Here is a 21,336-nt window from a genome sequence, read left to right as displayed (position 1 = left end):
TCATGAGCAGGTGCCAGGACCTGCCCCCACTGTCCAAAGCAGGCAAGGGCTGCTGTAGCTGCACATTCCATATCAAGGGGATAACAGCCAGCACATGCTGAGGGAAGAGGCAGCAAACAACCAAACTAAAAGGAGCAGCCCCTCGATTCTGGAAAAGAGGGTGGAGTAGAAGGACCTAAGCTCATCTCCTCTCATGAAAACACCAAAATCAAAACTAACTGCTGAATGAATAACCATCAATGAAAATAACTGGAACCAACCAAAAAAGATATTTTACATTCAAAGACAAAGAAGAAGCCACAATGAGATGGCAGGAGGAGCACTTTCACAACATAATCAAATCCCACACCCACTGGGTGGGAGACACATGAACTGGAAAAAAATCATATCACAGAGTTTCTCCCACAAAAATGAGAGTTCTGAGCCCCACATCAGGTTCCCCAGCATGAGGGTGTGGTAGTAGAAGGAGGAATACCCAAAGCATTTGGCTTTGAAGACCAGTGGGGGTGGAGTACAGGAGGGCCACAGGACTGGGGGAAACAGAGACTCCATTATTGGAGGGTGAATACAAGTTTTCACATACACTGGGATCCAGCACAAAACAGTAACTTCATAGGATCCAGGGCTGAATCTACCTATGAGTCTTGGAGGGTCTCCTGGAGAGATGGGGGTTGGCTGTGTGTCACTTGGGGGCCAAGGACACTGGGGACAGAAACCCCAGAAAATAGTGATCATCATGAGCTCCCTAGGAGGTTGCCACTCTGGCATCAAGACTCAGCCCTACCCAACAACCTACAGATTCCAGTGCTGGAATGCCCCAGGCCAAACAACCAGCAGGATAGGAACACAGACCCACCCATCAGCAGACAGGATGCCTGAAGCCATACTGAGCTCATAGCCACCTGTAAACCTGCTTCCTTGACACAGCCCTGTCCACCAGAGGGACAAGACCCAGATCCACCAACCTGAGGGCAGGCACCAGTCCCTCTCAACAGGAAGCCTGCACAAGCCTCAGAACCAACCTCACCCACCAGAGGGCAGACACAAGAAGCAGGAGAAACAATGACCCTCCAGCTAGCAGAAATGAGACCACAAACACAGAAAGTTAGAGAAAATGAAATGGCAAAGAAATATGTTTCAGATGAAAGAACAAGAGAAAAACCACAAGAACAACTAAGTGAAGTGGAAATAGGCATCTACCAGAAAAGAATTTGGACTAACGATAGTAAAAATGATGCAAGATCTTTGAAAACGAAGGGAGGCACAGACCGAGAAGTTACAAGGGATGTTTAACAAAGAGGTAGGAGATTTAAAGAACAAACAAACAGATGAACAACTCAATAACTGGAATGAAAAATACACTAGAAGGAATCAATAGCAGAATAACTGAGGCAGAAGAATGAATAAGTGAGCTGAGAGACAGAATGGAGGAAATCACTGCCATGGAACAGAGTAAAGAAAAAAGAATGAAAAGAAATGAGGACAGTCTCAGAGACATCTGGGACAACATTAAACACACCAACATTCATATTATAAGGGCCTCAGAAGAAGAAAAGAGAAAGAAAGAACTGGAGAAAATATTTGAAGAGATTATAACCAGAAATTTCCCTGACATGGGAAAGGGAAAACTCTCTCAAGACCAGGAAGTGCAGAGAGTACAATACAAGATAAATCCAATGAGGAACATGCAGAGACATATTAATCAAACTGACAAAAATTAAAGACAGAGAAAAAATAGTAAAAGCAACAAGGAAAAGCAACAAATAACATACAAGGGAAGCCCCATAAGGTTATCTGCTGATTTTTCAGCAGAAACTCAGCAGGCCAGAAGAGAGTGGCATGATATATTTAAGGTGATAAAAGAGAAAAACCTACAATCAATAATATTCTCCCCAGCAAGGCTCTTGTTCAGATTCAAAGGAGAAATCAAAACTTTTACAGGCAAGCAAAAGCTAAGAGAATTCAGCACACACACCACCACCACCACCACCACCCCCAAGCCAGCAATACAACAAATCCTAAAGAAACTTCTCTAGGCAGAAAAAAAAAGGGCACATATAGAGTCAAGAAAATTACAAATGGGGAAACTTACCAGTAGAGACAAACATAATGTAAAGGTAGGAATTCATCCCCACACAAATATGATATCAAATCCAGCAACTATGAGAAGAGGAGAGTACAAATGCAGGATATTGGAAATGCAATGGAAACTAAGAGACCAGCAACCTAAAACAATCTGGTATATATACAGATTGCTATATCAAAACCTCATGGGAACCACCAACTAAAAATCTACAATAGGTACACACACACAAAAAAGAAAAAGCAATCCAAACACATCACGAATGATAGACATCAAATCACAAGAGAAGAGAACAAAAGATGAAGTGAAGAAAAAAGACCTTCAAAAAAGAATCAAAAACAATTAACAAAATGGCAATAAGAACATTCATACTGATAATTATCTTAAATGTAAATGGATTAAGTACTCCTACCAAAAGACATAGACTGGCGGAATGGATAAAAAACAAGACCTGTATATATGCTGTCTACAAGAGACTCACTTCAGATCTTAGGGACACATACAGACTGAAATTGAGGGGATGGAGAAAGGTATTCTATGCAAATGGAAATCAAAAGAAAGCTGGAGTAGCAATAATCATATCAGAAAAAACAGACTGAAATAAAGAATGTTACAATAGACAAAGAAGGACACTACATAAAGATCAAGGGATCAAACTAAGAAGAAGATATAGCAGTTGTAAATACATATGCATCCAACATAGGAGCACTTCAATATATAAGGCAAACATTAACAGCCATAAAGGAGGGATGGACAGTAATACGGCTGTAGTGGGGGACATTAGTACCACAGTCTTATCAACAGACAGGTCATCCAGACAGAAAATGAATACCACAGTCTTATCAATATCATTAATACCACAGTCTTATCAACAGACAGGTCATCCAGACAGAAAATGAATACCACAGTCTTATCAATATCATTAATACCACAGTCTTATCAACAGACAGGTCATCCAGACAGAAAATGAATAAGGAAACACAAGATTTAAACAAGACATTAGACCAGATGGACTTAATTGATATTTACAGAACATTCAATCTGAAAGTAGCTGAATACACTTTCTTCTCAAGTGCATATGGAACATTCTCTAGGATAGATCATGTCTTGAGTCACAAATCAAGCCTTGGAAAGTTTAAGAAAGAAACTTTCAGAAAACTGAAATCATACCAAGCATCTTTTCTGACCATAACACTATGGGATTAGAAATCAATTGCAGAGAAAAAAACACAAACACATGGAGGCTAAACAATACTCTACTAAATAACCAATGGATCACTAAAGAAGAAGAAATTAAAAAATACCTAGAGACAAATGAAAATGAAAACATGATGATCCAAAACATAAGAGAAGCAGCAAAAGCAGTTCTAAGAGGGAAGTTTATAGCAATAAAATCTTACCTCAAGAAACAAAAGAATTCTCAAATAAACAACCTAACCTAACATCTAAAGCAACTGTAGAAAGAATACAAACAAAACCCAAAGTTAGTAGAAGGAAAGAAGTCATAAAGATCAGGGCAGAAATAAATGAATAGAGATGAAGAAAACAATAGCAAAGATCAATGAAACTAAAAGCTGGTTCTTTGAGAAGATAAACAAAATTGATAAACTTTTAGCCAGACTCATCAAGAAAAAGAGGGACAGGACTCAAATCAATAAAATTAGAAATGCAAAAGGAGAAGTTACAACTGACACCACAGAAATACAAAGGATCATAAGAGACTACTAAAAGCAACTATATGCCAAGAAAATGGACAACCTAGAAGAAATGGACAAATTTTTAGAAAATACAACCTTCCAAGACTGAACCAGGAAGAAATGAACAGAAAATGAACAGACCAATCACAAGTACTAAAATTGAAACTATGATTAAAAATCTTCCAACAAACAGAAGTCCAGGACCAGATGGCTTCACAGGTGAATTCTATCAAACATTTAGAGAACAGTTAACATCTATCCATCTGAAACTCTTCCAAAAAACTGCAGAGGAAAGAGCACCCCCAAGCTCATTCTAGTAGGTCACCATAACCCTGATAAACAAAACCAGACAAAGACACCACACACACACACAAAATAACAGGTCAATATCACTGATGAACATAGGTGCAAAAATTCTCAACAAAAATACTAGCAAGCTGAATCCAATGATACATTAAAAGGATCATATACAATGATCAAGTGGGATTTATTCCAGTGATGCAAGGATTCTTCAGAATGCACAAATCGATCAGTGTGATACACCACATTAACAAACTGAAGAATAAAAACCATATGATCATCTCAAAGGATGCAGAAAAAGCTTTTGACAAAATTCAACACTGACTTATGATAAAAGTTCCCCAGAAAGTGGGAATAGAGGGAACTTACCTCAATGAATAAAGTCCATGTAAGACAAACCCACAGCCAACATCATTCTCATCACTGAAAAGTTGAAAACATTTCCTCTTAGATTAGGAACAAGGCAAGGATGCCCAGTGTCACCACTTTTATTCAACATATTTTGGAACTCCTAGTCACAGCAATCAGAGAAGAAAAAGAAATAAAAGGAAACCAAATTGGAAAAGAAGATGTAAAAGTGTCACTGTTTGCAGATGACATGATATTATATACAGAAAATACTAAAGATTTTATCAGAAAACTACTAGAGCTAATCAATGCATTTGGTAAAGTTGCAGAACACAAAATTAATACACAGAAATCACTTGCATTCCTATACACTAACAACAAAAGATCAGAAAGAGAAATTAAAGAAACAATCCCATTTATCATTCTATAAAAAGAATAAAATACCTAGGAATAAAGCCATCTAAGGAGACAAAAGACTTCTACTCTGAAAAGTATAAGATGCTGATGAAAGAAATCAGAGATGACACAAACAGATGTTCTTCGATTGGAAGAATCAATATTGTCAAAAGGACTTAGTACTCAAGGCAATCTACAGATTCAATGCAATTCCTATCAAATTACAAATGGCATTTTTCATAGAAGGAGAGCAAAAAATATTTAAAATTTGTATTGAAACACAAAAGACCCTGAATAGCCAAATCAATCTTGAGAAAGAAAAGCAGAGCTGTAGGAATCAGACCCCCTGACTTCATACTATACTACAAAGCAACAGTAATCAAAACAATAACGTACTGGGGCTTCTCTGGTGGCGCAGTGGTTGAGAGTCCGCCTGCCGATGCAGGGGACACGGGTTTGCATCCCAGTCCGGGAAGATCCCACATGCCGCGGAGCAGCTGGGCCTGTGAGCCATGGCCGCTGAGCCTGTACATCCGGAGCCTGTGCTCCGCAACGGGAGAGGCCACAACAGGGAGAGGTCCGCGTACCGCAAAAAAAATAAAAACATAATGTACTGGCACAGAAACAGAAATATCAATGAATGGGATAGGATAGAAAACTTAGAAATAAACTCACACACCTATTGTCAATTAATCTACAACAAGGAGGCTAGAATATACAATGGAGAAAAAGACAGTCTGTTCAATAAGTGACACTGGGAAAACTGTAAAGCTACATATAAAAGAATGAAATTAGGAGGACTTGAGGAAGATGGCGGAAGAGTAAGACGTGGAGATCACCTTCCTCCAAACAGATACATCAGAAATACATCTACACGTGGAACTGCTCCTATAGAACACATATGGAATGCTGGCAGAAGACCTCAGAACTACCAAAAGGCAAGAAACTCCCCACATACCTGGGTAGGGCAAAAGAAAAAAGAAAAAACAGAGACAAAAGAATAGGGATGGAATTTGCACCAGTGGGAGGGAGCTGTGAAGGAGGAAAGGTTTCCACACACTAGGAAGCCCCTTAGCAGGCGGAGGCAGTGGGTGGCATAGGGGGGAAGCTTCGGAGCCATGGAGGAGAGCACAGCAACAGGGGCGTGGAGGGCGAAGCAGAGAGATTGCCACACAGAGGATTGGTGTGGACCAGCACTCACCAGAATGAGAGGCTTGTCTGCTCACATGCCGGGGTGGTTGGGGGCTGGGAGATGAGGCTTGGGCTTCGTTCAGATCTCAGATCGCAGGGAAAGGACTGGGGCTGGTGGCGTGAACACAGCCTGAAGGGGTTAGTGCACCATGGGCGGCTGGGAGGGAGTCCGGGAAAAAGTCTGGAGCTGCCGAAGAGGCAAGAGACTTTTTCTTTCCTCTTTGTTTCCTGGTGTGTGAGGAGAGGGGATTAAGAAGGCTGCTTAAAGCTCCAGAGAAGGGCGTGAGCCATGGCTAACAACGCGGACACCAGAGACAGGCATGAGACGCTAAGGCTGCTGCCGCCACCACCAAGAACCCTGTGTGCGAGCACAGGTAACTATCCACACCTCCCCTCCCTGGAGCCTGTGCAGCCCACCACTGCCAGGGTTCCGTGATCCAGGGACAACTTCCCCGAGAGAATGCATGGTTTACCTCAGGCTGGTGCAACGTCACGCCCGCCTCTGCCGTCGCAGGCTCGACCTGTATCCGTACCCCTCCCTCCCCTCAGCCTGAGTGAGCCAGAGCCCCCGAATCAGCTGCTCCTTTAACCCTGTCCTGTCTGAGTGAAGAACAGATGCCCTCAGGTGACTGACACGCAGAGGCAGGGACAAATCAAAGCAGAACCTTGGGAGCTGTGCGAACAAAGAAGAGAAAGGGAAATTTCTGCCAGCAGCCTCAGGAGCAGTGGATTAAATCTCCACAATCAACTTGATGTACCCTGCATCTGTGGAATACCTGAATAGACAATGAATCATCCCAAATTGAGGAGGTGGACTTTGAGAGCAAGATGTATTATATTTTCCCCTTTTCCTCTTTTTCTGAGTGTGTACGTGTATGCTTCTGTGTGAGATTTTGTCTGTAAAGCTTTGCTTTCACCATTTGTCCTAGGTTTCTGTCCATCCCTTTTTTCTTTTTTAATTAAAAAAATTTTTTTCTTAATAATAATTTTTTATTTTAATAACTTTATTTTATTTTATCTTACTTTATTTTATTTTATTTTATCTTCTTTCTGACTTTATTTCTTTCCTTATACTTTTTCTCCCTTTTATTCTGAGCTGTGTGGTTAAACGGCTCCTGGTGCTCCAGCCAGGAGTCAGTGCTGTGCCTATGAGGTGGGAGAGCCAACTTCAGGACACTGGTCCACAAGAGACCTTCCAACACCACGTAATGTCAAATGACAAAAATGTCGCAGAGATCTCCGTCTCAACAGCAAGACTCAGCTTCACTCAATGACAGCAAGGTACAGTGCTGGACACCCTCTGCCAAACAACTAGCAAGACAGGAACACAACACCACCCATTAGTAGACAGGCTGCCTAAAATCATAATAAGGCCACAGACACCCCAAACCACACCACCAGACGTGGACCTGCCCACCAGAAAGACAAGATGCAGCCTCACCAACCAGAACACAGGCACCAGTCCCCTCCAGCAGGAAGCCTACAAAACCCACTGAGCCAACTTTAGCCACTGGGGACAGACACCAAAAACAACAGGAACTACAAACCTGCAGCCTGCAAAGAGGAAACTCCAAACACAGTAAGATAAGCAAATTGAGAAGACAGAAAAACACACAGCAGATGAAGAAGCAAGATAAAACCCACCAGAGCTGACAAACGAAGAGGAAATAGGCAGTCTACCTATAAAAGAATTCAGAATAATGATAGTAAAGATGATCCAAAATCTTGGAAATAGAATAGACAAAATGTAAGAATCATTTAACAAGGACCTAGAAGAACTAAAGAGGAAACAAGCAACAATGAACAACACAATAAATGAAATAAAAAATACTCTAGATGGGATAAATAGCAGAATAACTGAGGCAGAAGAACGGATAAGTAACCTGGAAGATAAAATAGTGGAAATAACTACTGCAGAGCAGAAAAAGGAATGAAAAGAACTGAGAACAGTTTCAGAGACCTCTCAGACAACATTAAATGCACCAACATTCGAATTATAGGGGTTCAGAAGAAGAAGAGAAAAAAAAAGGGACTGAGGAAATATTTGAAGAGATTATAGTTGAAAACTTCCCTAATATGGGAAACGAAATATTTAATCAAGTCCAGGAAGCACAGAGAGGCCCATACAGGATAAATCCAAAGAGAAACACTCTAAGACATATATTAATCAAACTATCAAAAATTAAATACAAAGAAAACATATTAAAAGCAGCAAGGGAAAAACAAAAAAAAACACACAAGGGAATCCCCATAAGGATAACACCTGATCTTTCAGCAGAAACTCTGCAAGCCAGAAGGCAGTGGAGGACATATTCACAGTGACGAAGGAGAAACACTTACAACCCAGATTAGCCTACCCAGAAAGAATCTCATTCTGGTTTGATGGAGAATTAAAACCTTTACAGACAAGCAAGAGCTGAGAGAGTTCCTATCTCCAGGGCTTCCCTGGTGGTGCAGTGGTTGAGAGTCTGCCTGTCGATGCAGGGGACATGGGTTTATCCCCAGTCTGGGAAGATCCCGGATGCCGCAGAGCAGCTAGGGCCGTGAGCCATGGCCGCTGAGCCTACGTATCTGGAGCCTGTGCTCCACAATGGGAGAGGCCACAACAGTGAGAGGCCTGTGTACTGCAAAAAAACACAAAAAATCAACAAAAAAAACCCAAACAAAAAACCCCCCAAAGTTAGCGGAAGGAAAGAAATCATAAAGATCAGATTAGAAATAAAGGAAAAAGAAATGAAGGAAACAATAGCAAAGATCAATACAACTAAAAGCTGGTTCTTTGAGAAGATAAAAAAAATTGATAAACCATTAACCAAACTCATCAAGAAAAAAAGGAAGAAGACCCAAATCAATAGAATTAGAAATGAAAAAGGAGAAGGAACAACTGACACTACTGAAATACAAAGGATCAGGAGAGATTACTATTAACAATCTACAGATTCAATGCAATCCCTATCAAACTACCACTGGCCTTTGTCACAGAACTAGAACAAAAAATTTCACAATTTGTATGGAAAGACAAAAGTCCCCGAGTAGCCAAAGAAATCTTGAGAACGAAAAGTGGAGATGGAGGAATCAGGCTCCCTGACTTCAGACTATACTACAAAGCTACAGTAAGCAAGACAGTATGGTACTGGCACAAAAATCGAAAGATAGATCAATGGAACAGGGTAGAAAGCCCAGAGATAAACCCATGCACATATGGTCACCTTATCTTTGATAAACGAGGCAAGAAAATACAGTGGAGAAAGGACAGCCTCTTCAATAAATGGTGCTGGGAAAACTGGACAGGTACATGTAAAATATGAAGTTAGAATACTCCCTAACAGCATACACAAAAATAAACTCCAAATGGATTAAAGACCTAAATGTAAGGCCAGAGACTATCAAACTCTTAGAGAAAAACAGAGGCAGAATGTAGAGAAATGCAAATCAAAACTACAATGAGATATCATCTCACACCAGTCAGAATGGCCATCATCAGAAATCTAGAAACAATAAATGCTGGAGAGAGTGTGGAGAAAAGGAAACGCTCTTGCACTGTTGGTCGGAATGTAAATTGGTTCAGCCACTATGGAGAACAGTATGGAGGTTCCTTAAAAACTGCATATAGAACTACCATATGATCCAGCAATCCCACTACTGGACATATACCCTGAGAAAACCATAATTCAAATTCATTAATCATTAGAGAAATGCAAATCAAAACTACAATGAGATATCATCTCACACCAGTCAGAATGGCCATCATCAGAAATCTAGAAACAATAAATGCTGGAGAGAGTGTGGAGAAAAGGAAACGCTCTTGCACTGTTGGTCGGAATGTAAATTGGTTCAGCCACTATGGAGAACAGTATGGAGGTTCCTTAAAAACTGCAAATATAAGTACCATACGACCCAGCAATCCCACTACTGGGCATACACCCTGAGAAAACCATAATTCAGAAAGAGTCATGTACAAAATATTCATTGCAGCTCTATTTACAATAGCCAGGACATGGAAGCAACCTAAGTATCCATCAAGAGATGAATGGATAAAGTTTTGGCACATATACACAATGGAATATTACTCAGCCATAAAAAGAAACGAAATTGAGTTATTTGTAGTGAGCTCGATGGATCTAGAATCTGTCATACGGAATGAAGTAAGTTGGAAAGAGAAAAAGAAATACCGTATGCTAACACATATATATGGAATCTAAGGGAAAAAAAGGTCATGAAGAACCTAGGGGTAAGGTGGGAATAAAGCTGCAGACCTACTAGAGAATGGACTTGAGGATATGGGGAGGGGGATGGGTAAGCTGTGACGAAGTGAGAGAGTGGTATGGACATATATACACTACCAAACGTACAATAGATAGCTAGTGGGAAGCAGCCACACAGCACATGGAGATCAGCTCGGTGCTTTGTGACCACCTATAGGTGTTGGATAGGGAGGGTGGGAGGGAGGGAGACACAAGAGGGAAAAGATATGGGAATATATGTATATGTATAACTGATTCACTTTGTTATGAAGCAGAAACTAACACACCATTGAACATCAATTATACTCCAATATAGATGTTAAAAAAAATGAAATTAGAAAACTCCATAACACCATATACAAAAATGAACTCAAAATGGATTAAAGACTTTTAAATGTTAGGCTAAATACTATAAAACTCTTAGAGGAGAACATAGGCATAACACTATTTAGCATGAATCACAGCAAGATCTTTTTTGACCCATCTCCTAGAGTAAGGGAAATACAAACAAAAATAAACAAATGAGATCTAATGAAACGTAAAAGCTTCTGCACAGTAAAGGAAACCAACAACAACAGAAAAAGACAACCCACAGAGGGAGAAAATATTTGCAAATGATGTGACCGACAAGGGATTAGTCTCCAAAATATACAAACAGCTCATGCAGCTCTAGGTAAAAAAAAACAAGCAACCCAATTAGAAAATGGGCAGAAGATCTAAACAGATAGCTGTCCAAAGAAGACATACAGATGGTCAAGGAGCATATGAAAAGACGCTCAACATCACTTATTATCAGAGAAATGCAAATCGAAACTACACTGAGGTATCATCTCCCAGCAGTCGAATGGCCATCATCAAAAAGTTTACAAGCAATAAATGCTGGAGTGGGTGTGGAGAAAAGGGAACCCTCCTACACTGTTTGTGGGAATGTAAATTGGTACAACTATTATGGAGAACAGTATGGAGGTTCCTTAAAAAACTTAAAATAGAACTACCATATGACCCAGCAATCTCACTCCTGGGCATATATCCAGAGAAAACCATAATCCAAAAGGATACAAGCACCCTAATATTCGTTGCAGCACATTTACAATTTCCAAGTCATGGAAGCAAGCTAAATTTCCATTGACAGAGGAATGGATAAAGATGATGTGGTACATATATACAATGGAATATTATTCAGCCATGAAAAAGAATGTATTAATGCCATTTGCAGCAACATGGATGGACCTAGAGATTCTCATACTAGGTGAAGTATGTCAGACAGAGAAAGAAAAATATTATATGGTATCACTTGTATGTGGAATCTAATTTAGAAAAAGATATAGCTGCATAGCACAGGGAGATCAGCTTGGTGGTTTGAGACCACCTAGAGGAGTTGGATAGGGAGGGTGGGAGGGAGAGGCAAGAGGGAGTGGATATGGGGATATACGTATACATATATCTGATTCACTTTGTTATTCAGCAGAAACTAATACAACATTGTAAAGCAATTATACTCCAATAAAGTTGTTAAAAGAAAAAGATAAAAGTGAACTCATTTAAGAAACAGACTTATAGATATTGAAAACAAACTTATGGTTAACAAAGGGGAGACGTGGCGCCGGTGGGATAAATCAGGAGCTTGGAATGAATACCTGCACACTGCTATATAGAAGATGGATAACCAAATAAGACCTACTGTATAGCACAGGAAACTCTATTCAATACTCTTTGATAACCTATATTAGAAAAGAATCTAAAAAAGAATGATTATATTTATATGTATAGCTGAATCAGTTTGCTGTACAACTGAAATTAACACAACCTTGTAAATCAACTATACTCCAATGAAATTAAAATACTAAAATAAAAATTTTTAGAAACCTCTCTGAAGATTTCAAAATAACCAGACAATATTCAACATTTTTCAGCATTTAATTCAGGAAAGAAAATTGGAAATTTCAAGCTCTTATGAGCTGAATACTCAGTTTAACTTCACAAATTCCTATTTGCTCTAAGAAAGTTCAATTTTATCTCCTCTTAGAGAATGTCCGTGAAACCTCCACCTGGCATTTCACTTTGAGTATCCTGGGAAAGGGAAGTATGCTCTACACTTGTGGATTAATAAATCACTTGTGCTATGTGGAATAGAACAATTATACATAGCTGAAGTGTATAGATTGGTGTATATAAAACCAACAGAAACCACTTGGGCATGAACACATCCAGAATCTGAAAACCAAGTCACACTGAGATCATATACCTAAATTTAGTTTTCTAGAAGCTTACCAGGAACCAAAGTACATTGTTTTTAATGGTATCCCAGGTAAAAATGGATGTCAAAGGTCATTGAGTCCAATCACTCTTCTGAAGCATGGAAGACAAGTCGAAACAGCAAATGGTTTGGATTCCAGGGTCTCAGTAATTAGCTACATTTCCATCAAGGAAACGGGAATAAGATTACCTGATTTCAAGCACTGGATTGCTGCCCTTCTCACCTTCTAATCTATTCTCTCTACAACCTTGGAGATCTTTTTAAAGTACAAATCTGGTCAAGTCACTCCTCTGCTAAAACTCTTCAATGTCTTTCTTTGCTCTTAGTGTTAAGTTGAAATCCCTTAACATGAATTACAGCTTCAGTTGGTCTGACTTCAGTCTATCTCTTCATCCTTATTTTAGTCCACTCCTCTTGTTGCTCTAATACTCTCATCATGTCCTTTTGACCTCAGCACTAGTCTATTGTAATAAACTGTTTATTTGTATACATCTACCATCTGGTAGTCTCCTCTATGAAGGCAAAGATCATATTTATGTTGTTTATTGCTGTAACATTGGTGACTATCATAGTGCTTGGAATATAGTAGGTACTCTACAAGTATTTGTTGAAAGAAGGGAAGGAGGGAGGAACACAGAAACAGTTGGAAGAAAAGTGTTATTTTTGAGGATAGACCAAACATAAAAATATTTTTATAAAGTATTATTAGAAATTATAAGATTTGGGACCAGTCAGAGAAAGTATCTTTTATAATCTACCCAGAAGGCAGTTCAATTTGTTCATCTATGTCTCCATTTGTGTTTTGGTGGGGGGGAGGTGGGGGGACAGATCATAACAGAACAAAATATTTCAATGCTCACAGTGTTTTAAATGATTCAATTCTTCAGACTTTATTGATCATTAAGGATAATTACAAACTACCACCAATGTGAAAAAGATTATTAAAACTCAAAGACAACACCCAAGTGCACAGACTCTGTGTTGCTTGTGGGGTTTCCTTTATTGGTCACATGTAGACAAAGCCAGCTATAGCAATGATATTTAAGCTCAGAGTATAACTCCTCACATGGTTGACCCATTCTTTACACATAATTTTTTTAAAATGGAGTTTCTATAAATCTACACTCACTTATACAAAGAGGAAACATATGTATTAGCTCCATGATGGGAAAAATCATAACCATGGTAGGAGTATGTAGGTGAGGTGGTTGATCTTCAGGAACTTTTCCTTACCCCATGGTCTAGAGAACAAAGTGCAGTGATCTAGAGCATTGATCTTGAGAAGCTTCCTAATTCCATTTAATATGGAAACCATTATCATATCATATGTATTATGCCCAGAATTGTGTTAGAAAAATTGGGAGAAATTTAAAAGAAGCAAAACCCTTATATAAATACCCTAAAAATGACATGTAGTTCTTAAGCAACTTTATCTTGATTTTATATTTGTAATTTCTTCCCCTTTCTCATGTGCTCCTCAGGAATCTGGAAATACTTGTCTTTTATCTAAGAAACCTTAACTTCCCTCTGTATATATGTGGTATCAAAAGCTTCAAAGTGTCACCATTTTGTTTGTTATTATAAATCAACATTTATTATCTATGTATTTAAAGTTTCTGCTTCTGGGGTTTTTTTGTTAGCCTGGGATTAACATGGTAGTCATGCTAATAAAAATATCCATGGTCACCATTTCTACTTTACAGTTTTACAATGTGATTTCTAAGTCATTTAAATCATGGAACTAATGAAATCCCTTGTACACCAAAGCTTAGCATTAGGCCAAAGTCTACCAAGTAGGAGGTATTCATACTATTTTCTTAGTATAGAGATATTTATCTTATCAGTACATTTATTCATTAACCTGATAAATATTAATAGAGTGCTTATTATGTGCTGAACATTTTTTTGGTAAGTTTTGGAGATATAACCATGAGCCAAAAAGACTTGGTCTCTGCCCATATGGCACGTAATAGCTAACGCCTGGAGCTTGACATCTACCAGGAACAAAACAAGGATGACTTCAGCTGTCAAAATGTGTAGAGTTGTCAAATACAACCTTTAAGACAAATAGAGTTTGAAGTTTTACTCTGTATCTAGTATATATTTAACTTTAGAGAGTCCCTATTTATATTCATTATTTAGAAGAATAAAAAGAGACAATTATCTTTTCTATCTTATTCCTTTGATTTTTATAAACATTGAGAAACATTTTGAAAATGTTAGGATTTCTAGTGTGTTGCAGACCCTTAACATTTGCTCTCCTCTATTTTTTTTTTTTTTTTTTTTTTTAATATTTGGCTGCATTGGGTCTTTGTTGCTGTGCGTGGGCTTTCTCTAGTTGTAGCGAGCGGGGGTTACTTTTCATTCAGGTGCACAGGCTTCTCATTGTGGTGGCTTCTCTTGTTGTGCAGCATGCACTCTAGGCATGCGGGCCTCAGTAGTTGTGGCACGTGGGCTCAGTAGTTGTGGCACATGGGCTTAGTTGCTCCATGGCATGTGGGATCTTCCTGGATCAGGGCTTGAACGCATGTCCCTTGCACTGGCAGGTGGATTCTTAACCACTGTGCCACCAGGGAAAACCCTGCTTTCCTGTATTTTAAACAGGAATACCTAAGGAAGACAGAGACTGTGGGAAATGACAAACCTCCATTTACTTCTCAGTCAAGTCAGGTTTTCCATGTACTTTCTTAGGGTGCAAATTAAATTTTGTGACATGATTGCTATCTTTCAGACTGGATGGATCTACTCATATTATCTTAGATAATAACAGGATCAAGAAAAAAATAGAGTCTCACAAGTGACAGGCTACTAGTATAACGCAATGCCAAAGACAGGGGGAGACGGCCAAAGAACACTTACTGGTAAGTGGTTGGGCTGACATTGATGCGTCGAGGGTGACTTCCCGATTCGAATTTGCTTGCCAGAGTGACATTATTTCCAAACAGGCAATATCGCGGCATTCTTACCCCAACAACTCCAGCCAGCACAGAGCCTGAGTGAATGCCTATTCTCATCTAAAAAAGAAAACGAAAAGGATATATTTATGTTTTCATTTGGTATGCGATTATTTTAATAAGAGGTACTGCTGAACCATTAAACTCCTAGCTCCTCAAAGAAAGGGACTGGGGCCTTGGTCATTTTTGTGAGCCAAATATCTGGACTATTATATCAATAGTATCAATGAACAAGGATGGTGTGGAATAAATGAACAAATGGATTAATTATAAGAAAAAAACGGGGCTTCCCTGGTGGCGCAGTGGTTGAGAGTCCGCCTGCCGATGCAGGGGACGCGGGTTCGTGCCCCGGTCCGGGAGGATCCCACATGCCGCGGAGCGGCTGCGCCCGTGAGCCATGGCCGCCGAGCCTGCGCGTCCGGAGCCTGTGCTCCGCAACGGGAGAGGCCACAACAGTGAGAGGCCCGCGTACCACAAAAAAAAAAAAAAAAAAAAAAAAAAAAAGAAAAAAATGACATTTACTTTTCTATTGTAACACAATAAAATCAGTTGTGTTACAATTTAAATCAGGTTTTATTTGTACCTAGTATGCTCTAATAAATGGAATATGTATTATTCTCCCTCCAGTTATTCTAACAGAAAACCCTATTTTTTCCTTCATAGCATTAAACACAATTGTAAATTAAATAATTATATTTCTGTTTATCTGTTAATTTAAAATATTTTTTCTCTCTGTTTATTTTAGATCACTTCTATTTCCAAATTTATTAATCTTTTCTTTTGTAATGCCTTATCTTTAGCTAATCACATCCAGAATATTTTTCTTCTTAGATATAGTGATTTTCCTTTCTCAAAGTTCAATTTGAACTTCTTTTTTTTAAATCTTTCAGGTATCAAATTAACTTTTGAATATATGAAATACAATTAAAATAACTGTTTTAATATATTTTTTTACATCTTTATTGGAGTATAATTGCTTTACAATGGTGTGCTACTTTCTGCTTTATAACAAAGTGATATGCACACTTAGGTTGTTTCCATCTCTGGGCTATTGTAAATAGAGCTGCAATGAATATTTTGGGACATGACTCTTTCTGAATTATGACTTTCTCAGAGTATATGTCCAGTAGTGGGATTGCTGGGTCATATAGTATTTCTATTTGTGGTGTTTTAAGGAACCTCCATACATAAGAGTGGTGAGAGTGGGCAACCATGTCTTGTTCCTGATCTTAGTGGAAATGCTTTCAGTTTTTTACCATTGCGGATGACGTTGGCTGTGTGTTTGTCATATATGGCCTTTATTATGTTGAGGAAAGTTCCCTCTATGCTTACTTTCTGCAGGGTTTTTATCATAAATTGGTGTTGAATTTTGTCAAAAGCTTTCTCTGCATCTATTGAGATGATCATATGGTTTCTCCCCTTCAATTTGTCAATATGGTTTATCACAGTGATAGAATTGCATATATTGAAGAATCCTTGCATTCCTGGAATAAACCCCACTTGATCATGGTTTATGATCCGTTTAATGTGCTGTTGGATTCTGTTTGCTAGTATTTTTTGAGCATTTTTGCATCTGTGTTCATCAGTGCTATTGGCCTGTAGTTTTCTTTCTTTGTGACATCCTTGTCTGGTTTTGGTATCAAGGTAATGGTGGCCTCGTAGAAGGAATTTGGGAGTGTTCCTCCCTCTGCTATATTTTGGAAGAGTTTGAGAAGGATAGGTGTTAGCTCTTCTCTAAATGTTTGATAGAATTCGCCTGTGAAGCCATCTGGTCCTGGGCTTTTGTTTGTTGGAAGATTTTAAATCACAGTTTCAATTTCAGTGCTTGTGATTGGTCTCTTCATATTTTCTATTTCTTCCTGATTCAGTCTTGGCAGGTTGTGCATTTCTAAGAATTTGTCTATTTCTTCCAGGTTGTCCATTTTTTTGGCATAGAGTTGCTTGTAGTAATCTCTCATGATCTTTTGTATTTCTGCAGTGTCAGTTGTTACTTCTCCTTTTTCATTTCTAATTCTATTGATTTAAGTCTTCTCCCTTTTTTTCTTGATGAGTCTGGCTAATGGTTTATCTATTTTGTTTATCTTCTCAAAGAACCAGCTTTTAGTTTTATTGATCTTTGCTATTGTTTCCTTCATCTCTTTTGCAATTATTTCTGATCTGACTTTTATGATTTCTTTCCTGCTAACTTTGAGGTTTTTTTTTTTTTTTTACTTTGGGGTTTTTTTATTCTTCTTTCTCTAATTGCTTGAGTGCAACGTTAGGTTGTTTATTCGAGATGTTTCCTGCTTCTTAACTTGGGCTTGTATTCTATAAACTTCACTGTTAGAACTGCTTTTGCTGCATCCCATAGGTTTTGGGTCGTTTTGTCTCCATTGTCATTTGTTTCTAGGTAGTTTTTATTTCCTCTTTGATTTCTTCAGTGATCACTTCGGTATTAAGTAGTGTATTCTTTAGCTTCCATGTGTTTGTATTTTTTACAGATCTTTTCCTGTAATTGATATCTAGTCTCATAGTGTTGTGGTTGGAAAATATACATGATACAATTGCAATTTTCTTAAATTTATGAAGGCTTGATTTGTGACCCAAGATATGATCTATCCTGGAGAGTGTTCCATGAGCACTTGAAAAAAATGTGTATTCTGTTGTTTTTGGATGGAATGTACTATAAATATAAATTAAGTCCACCTTCTTTAATGTATCATTTAAAGCTTGTGTTTCCTTATTTATTTTCATTTTGGATAATCTGTCCATTGGTGAAAGTGGGGTGTTAAAGTCCCCTACTATGAATGTGTTACTGTTGATTTCCCCTTTTATGGTTGTTAGTATTTGCCTTATGTATTGAGGTGCTCCTATGTTGGGTGCATAAATGTTTACAATTGTTATACCTTCTTGGATCCATCCCTTGATCATTATGTAGTGTCCTTCTTTGTTTCTTCTAATAGTCTTTATTTTAAAGTCTATTTTGTTTGATATGAGAATTGCTACTCCAGTTTTCTTTTGGTGTCCATTTACATGGAATATCTTTCTCCATTCCCTCGCTTTCAGTCTGTATGTGTCCCTAGGTCTGAAGTGGGTCTCTTGTAGACAGCATGTATATGGGTCTTGATTTTGTATCCATTCAGCCAGTCTGTGTCTTTTAGTGGGGGCATTTAATCCATTTACCTTTAAAGTAATTATCTATATGTATGTTCCTATTCCCATTTTCTTAATTGTTTTGGGTTTGTAGGTCTTTTCCGTCTCTTGCCTAGAGAAGGTCTTTTAGCATTTGTTGTAAAGCTTCTTTGATGGTGCTGAACTCTCTCAGCTTTTGCTTGTCTGTAAAGTTTTTAATTTCTCCATCAAATCTGAATGAGATACTTGCTGGGTAGAGTGATCCTGGTTGTAGGTTTTTCTCCTTCATCATTTTAAATATGTCCTGCTAGTCCCCTCTGGCTTGCAGAGTTTCTGCTGAAAGATCAGCTGTTAACCTTATGGGGATTCCCTTGTGTGTTATTTTTCCCTTGCTGCTTTTAATATGTTTTCTTTGTATTTAATTTTTGATAGTTTGATCAATATGTATCTTGGCGTGTTTCTACTTGGATTTATCCTGTATGGGACTCTCTGTGCTTCCTGGACTTAACTATTTCCTTTCCCATATTAGGGAATTTTTCAACTATAATCCCTTCAAATATTTTCCCAGTCCCTTTCTTTTTCTGTTCTTCTTCTGGAACTGCTATAATTTGAATGTTGGAGCATTTAATGTTGTCCCAGAGGTCTCTGAGACTGTCTTCAGTTCTTTTCATTCTTTTTTCTTTATTCTGCTCTGCAGTAGTTATTTGCACTATTTTATCTTCCAGGTCATTTATCCGTTCTTCTGCCTCAGTTATTCTGCTATTGATTGCATCTAGAGTATTTTTAATTTCATTTATTGTGTTGTTCATCATTGCTTATTTCATCTTTAGTTCTTCTAGGTCCTTGTTAAATGTTTCTTGGGCTTTCCTGTTGGTGCAGTGGTTGACAGTCCACCTGCCGATGCAGGGGATGTGGGTTTGTGCCCCGGTCCGGGAAGATCCCACATGCCGCAGAGCTGCTGGGCCCAGGAGCTATGGCCACTGAGCCTGCGCATCCAGAGCCTGTGCTCTGCAATGGAAGAGGCCAGAACAATGACAGGCCCATGTACTGCAAAAAAAAAAATAATAATAATAAAATAAAATAATAAAAAAGTTTCTTACATTTTGTCTATTCTATTTCCAAGATTTTGGATCATCTTTACTATCATTATTCTGATTTCTTTTTCAGGTAGACTGCCTATTTCCTCTTCATTTGTTAGGTCTGGTGGGTTTTTATCTTGCTCCTTCATCTGTTGTGTGTTTTTCTGTCTTCTCATTTTGCTTATCTTACTGTGTTTGGGGTCTCCTTTTTGCAGGCTGCAGGTTCGTAGTTCCTGTTGTTTTTGTTGTCTGTCCCCAGTGGCTAAAATTGGTTCAGTGTGTTGTATAGGCTTCCTGGTGGAGGGGCTAGTGCCTGTGTTGTGGTGGATGAGGCTGGATCTTGTCTTTCTGTTGGGCAGGTCCATGTCTGGTGTTGTGTTTTGAGGTGTCTGTGGACATATTATGATTTTAGGCAGCATCTCTAATGGGTTGGGTTGTTTTCATGTATTGTTAGTTGTTTTTTTTTGTTTGTTTTTTTGTTTGTGGTATGCAGGCCTCTCACCGCCGTGGCCTCTCCCATTGCAGAGCACAGGCTCCGTATGTGCAGGCCCAGTGGCTATGGCCCATCGCCCCAGCCGCTCTGTGGCACGTGGGGGTACCCCGGACCCAGGCACAAATCTGCCTCGCCTGAATTGGCAGGTGGACCCACAACCACTGTGCCACCGGGGAAGCCCACTGCTTGTTTTGTGTAGGGTGTCCAGCACTGTAGCTTGCTGGTCGTTGAGTGAAGCTGGGTGCTTGTGTTGAGATGGAGATTTTTGGAAGATTTTTGCCATTTGACATTATGTGGAGCTGGGAGGTATCTTGTGGACCAGTGTCCTGAAGTTGTCTCTCCCACCTCAGAGGCACAGCACTGACTCCTGGCTGCAGTACCAAGAGCCTTTCATCCACACGGCTCAGAATAAAAGGGAAAAAAAGTAGAATGAAAGAAAAAGAAAGAAAGAAAGAAAGAAAGAAAGAGAGAAAGAAAGAAAGAAGAGAGGGAGGGAGGGAGGGAAGGAAGGAAGGAAAGAAGGAAGGAAGGAAGGAAGGAAGGAAGGAGGAAGGGAGGGAAGGAAGGAGGAAAGAAAGAAAGAAAGAAAGAAAATTGAAAGAAAGAAAGAAGGGAAGGAAGGATGGAAGGAAGGAGGGAAGGAAGGAAGAAAGAAAGAAAAGAAAGAAAGAAAGAGGATAATATAAAGTTATTAAAATAAAAAATTATTATTAAGAAAAAAAATTTTTAAAGAAAAAAAAAAACGGATGGATAGAACCCTAGGACAAATGGTGACAGCAAAGCTATACAGACAATATCTCACACAGAAGCATACACATACACACTCACAAAAAGAGGAAAAGGGGAAAAAATAATAAATCTTGCTCTCAAAGTCCACCTCCTCAATTTGGGATGATTCGTTGTCTATTCATGTATTCCACAGATGCAGGGTATATCAAGTTGATTGTGTAGCTTTAATCCGCTGCTTCTGAGGCTGCTGGGAGAGATTTCTCTTTCTCTTCTTTGTTTGCACAACTCCTGGGTCTCAGTCTTAGATTTGGCCCTGCCTCTGCGTGTAGGTTGCCGGAGGGCGTCTGTTTTTTGCTCAGACAGGACGGGGTTAAGGGAGCAGCTGCTCTGGGGACTCTGGCTCACTCAGGCCCAGGGGAGGGAGGGGTGTGGATGCGGGGCGAGCCTGTGGCAG

General features: G+C 39.1%; 1 protein-coding gene across 1 annotated transcript in view; it reads right to left on the bottom strand.

The window, feature by feature from the left end:
• GUCY1A2 (guanylate cyclase 1 soluble subunit alpha 2) overlaps positions 1-21,336 on the bottom strand; it is a 395,366-nt gene that overhangs the window by 39,977 nt on the left and 334,053 nt on the right. The window contains exon 7 of the mRNA XM_024768900.1: positions 15,376-15,530. Within this exon, the coding sequence (XP_024624668.1) occupies positions 15,376-15,530 (155 nt within the window). The remainder of the gene's footprint in view (positions 1-15,375; positions 15,531-21,336) is intronic.

This window comes from Neophocaena asiaeorientalis, unplaced genomic scaffold (assembly GCF_003031525.2).
Source record: "Neophocaena asiaeorientalis asiaeorientalis breed wild unplaced genomic scaffold, Neophocaena_asiaeorientalis_V1.1 scaffold151, whole genome shotgun sequence".
Lineage (NCBI taxonomy): Eukaryota > Metazoa > Chordata > Mammalia > Artiodactyla > Phocoenidae > Neophocaena > Neophocaena asiaeorientalis.
This window is presented reverse-complemented; position numbering and strand designations above follow the sequence as displayed.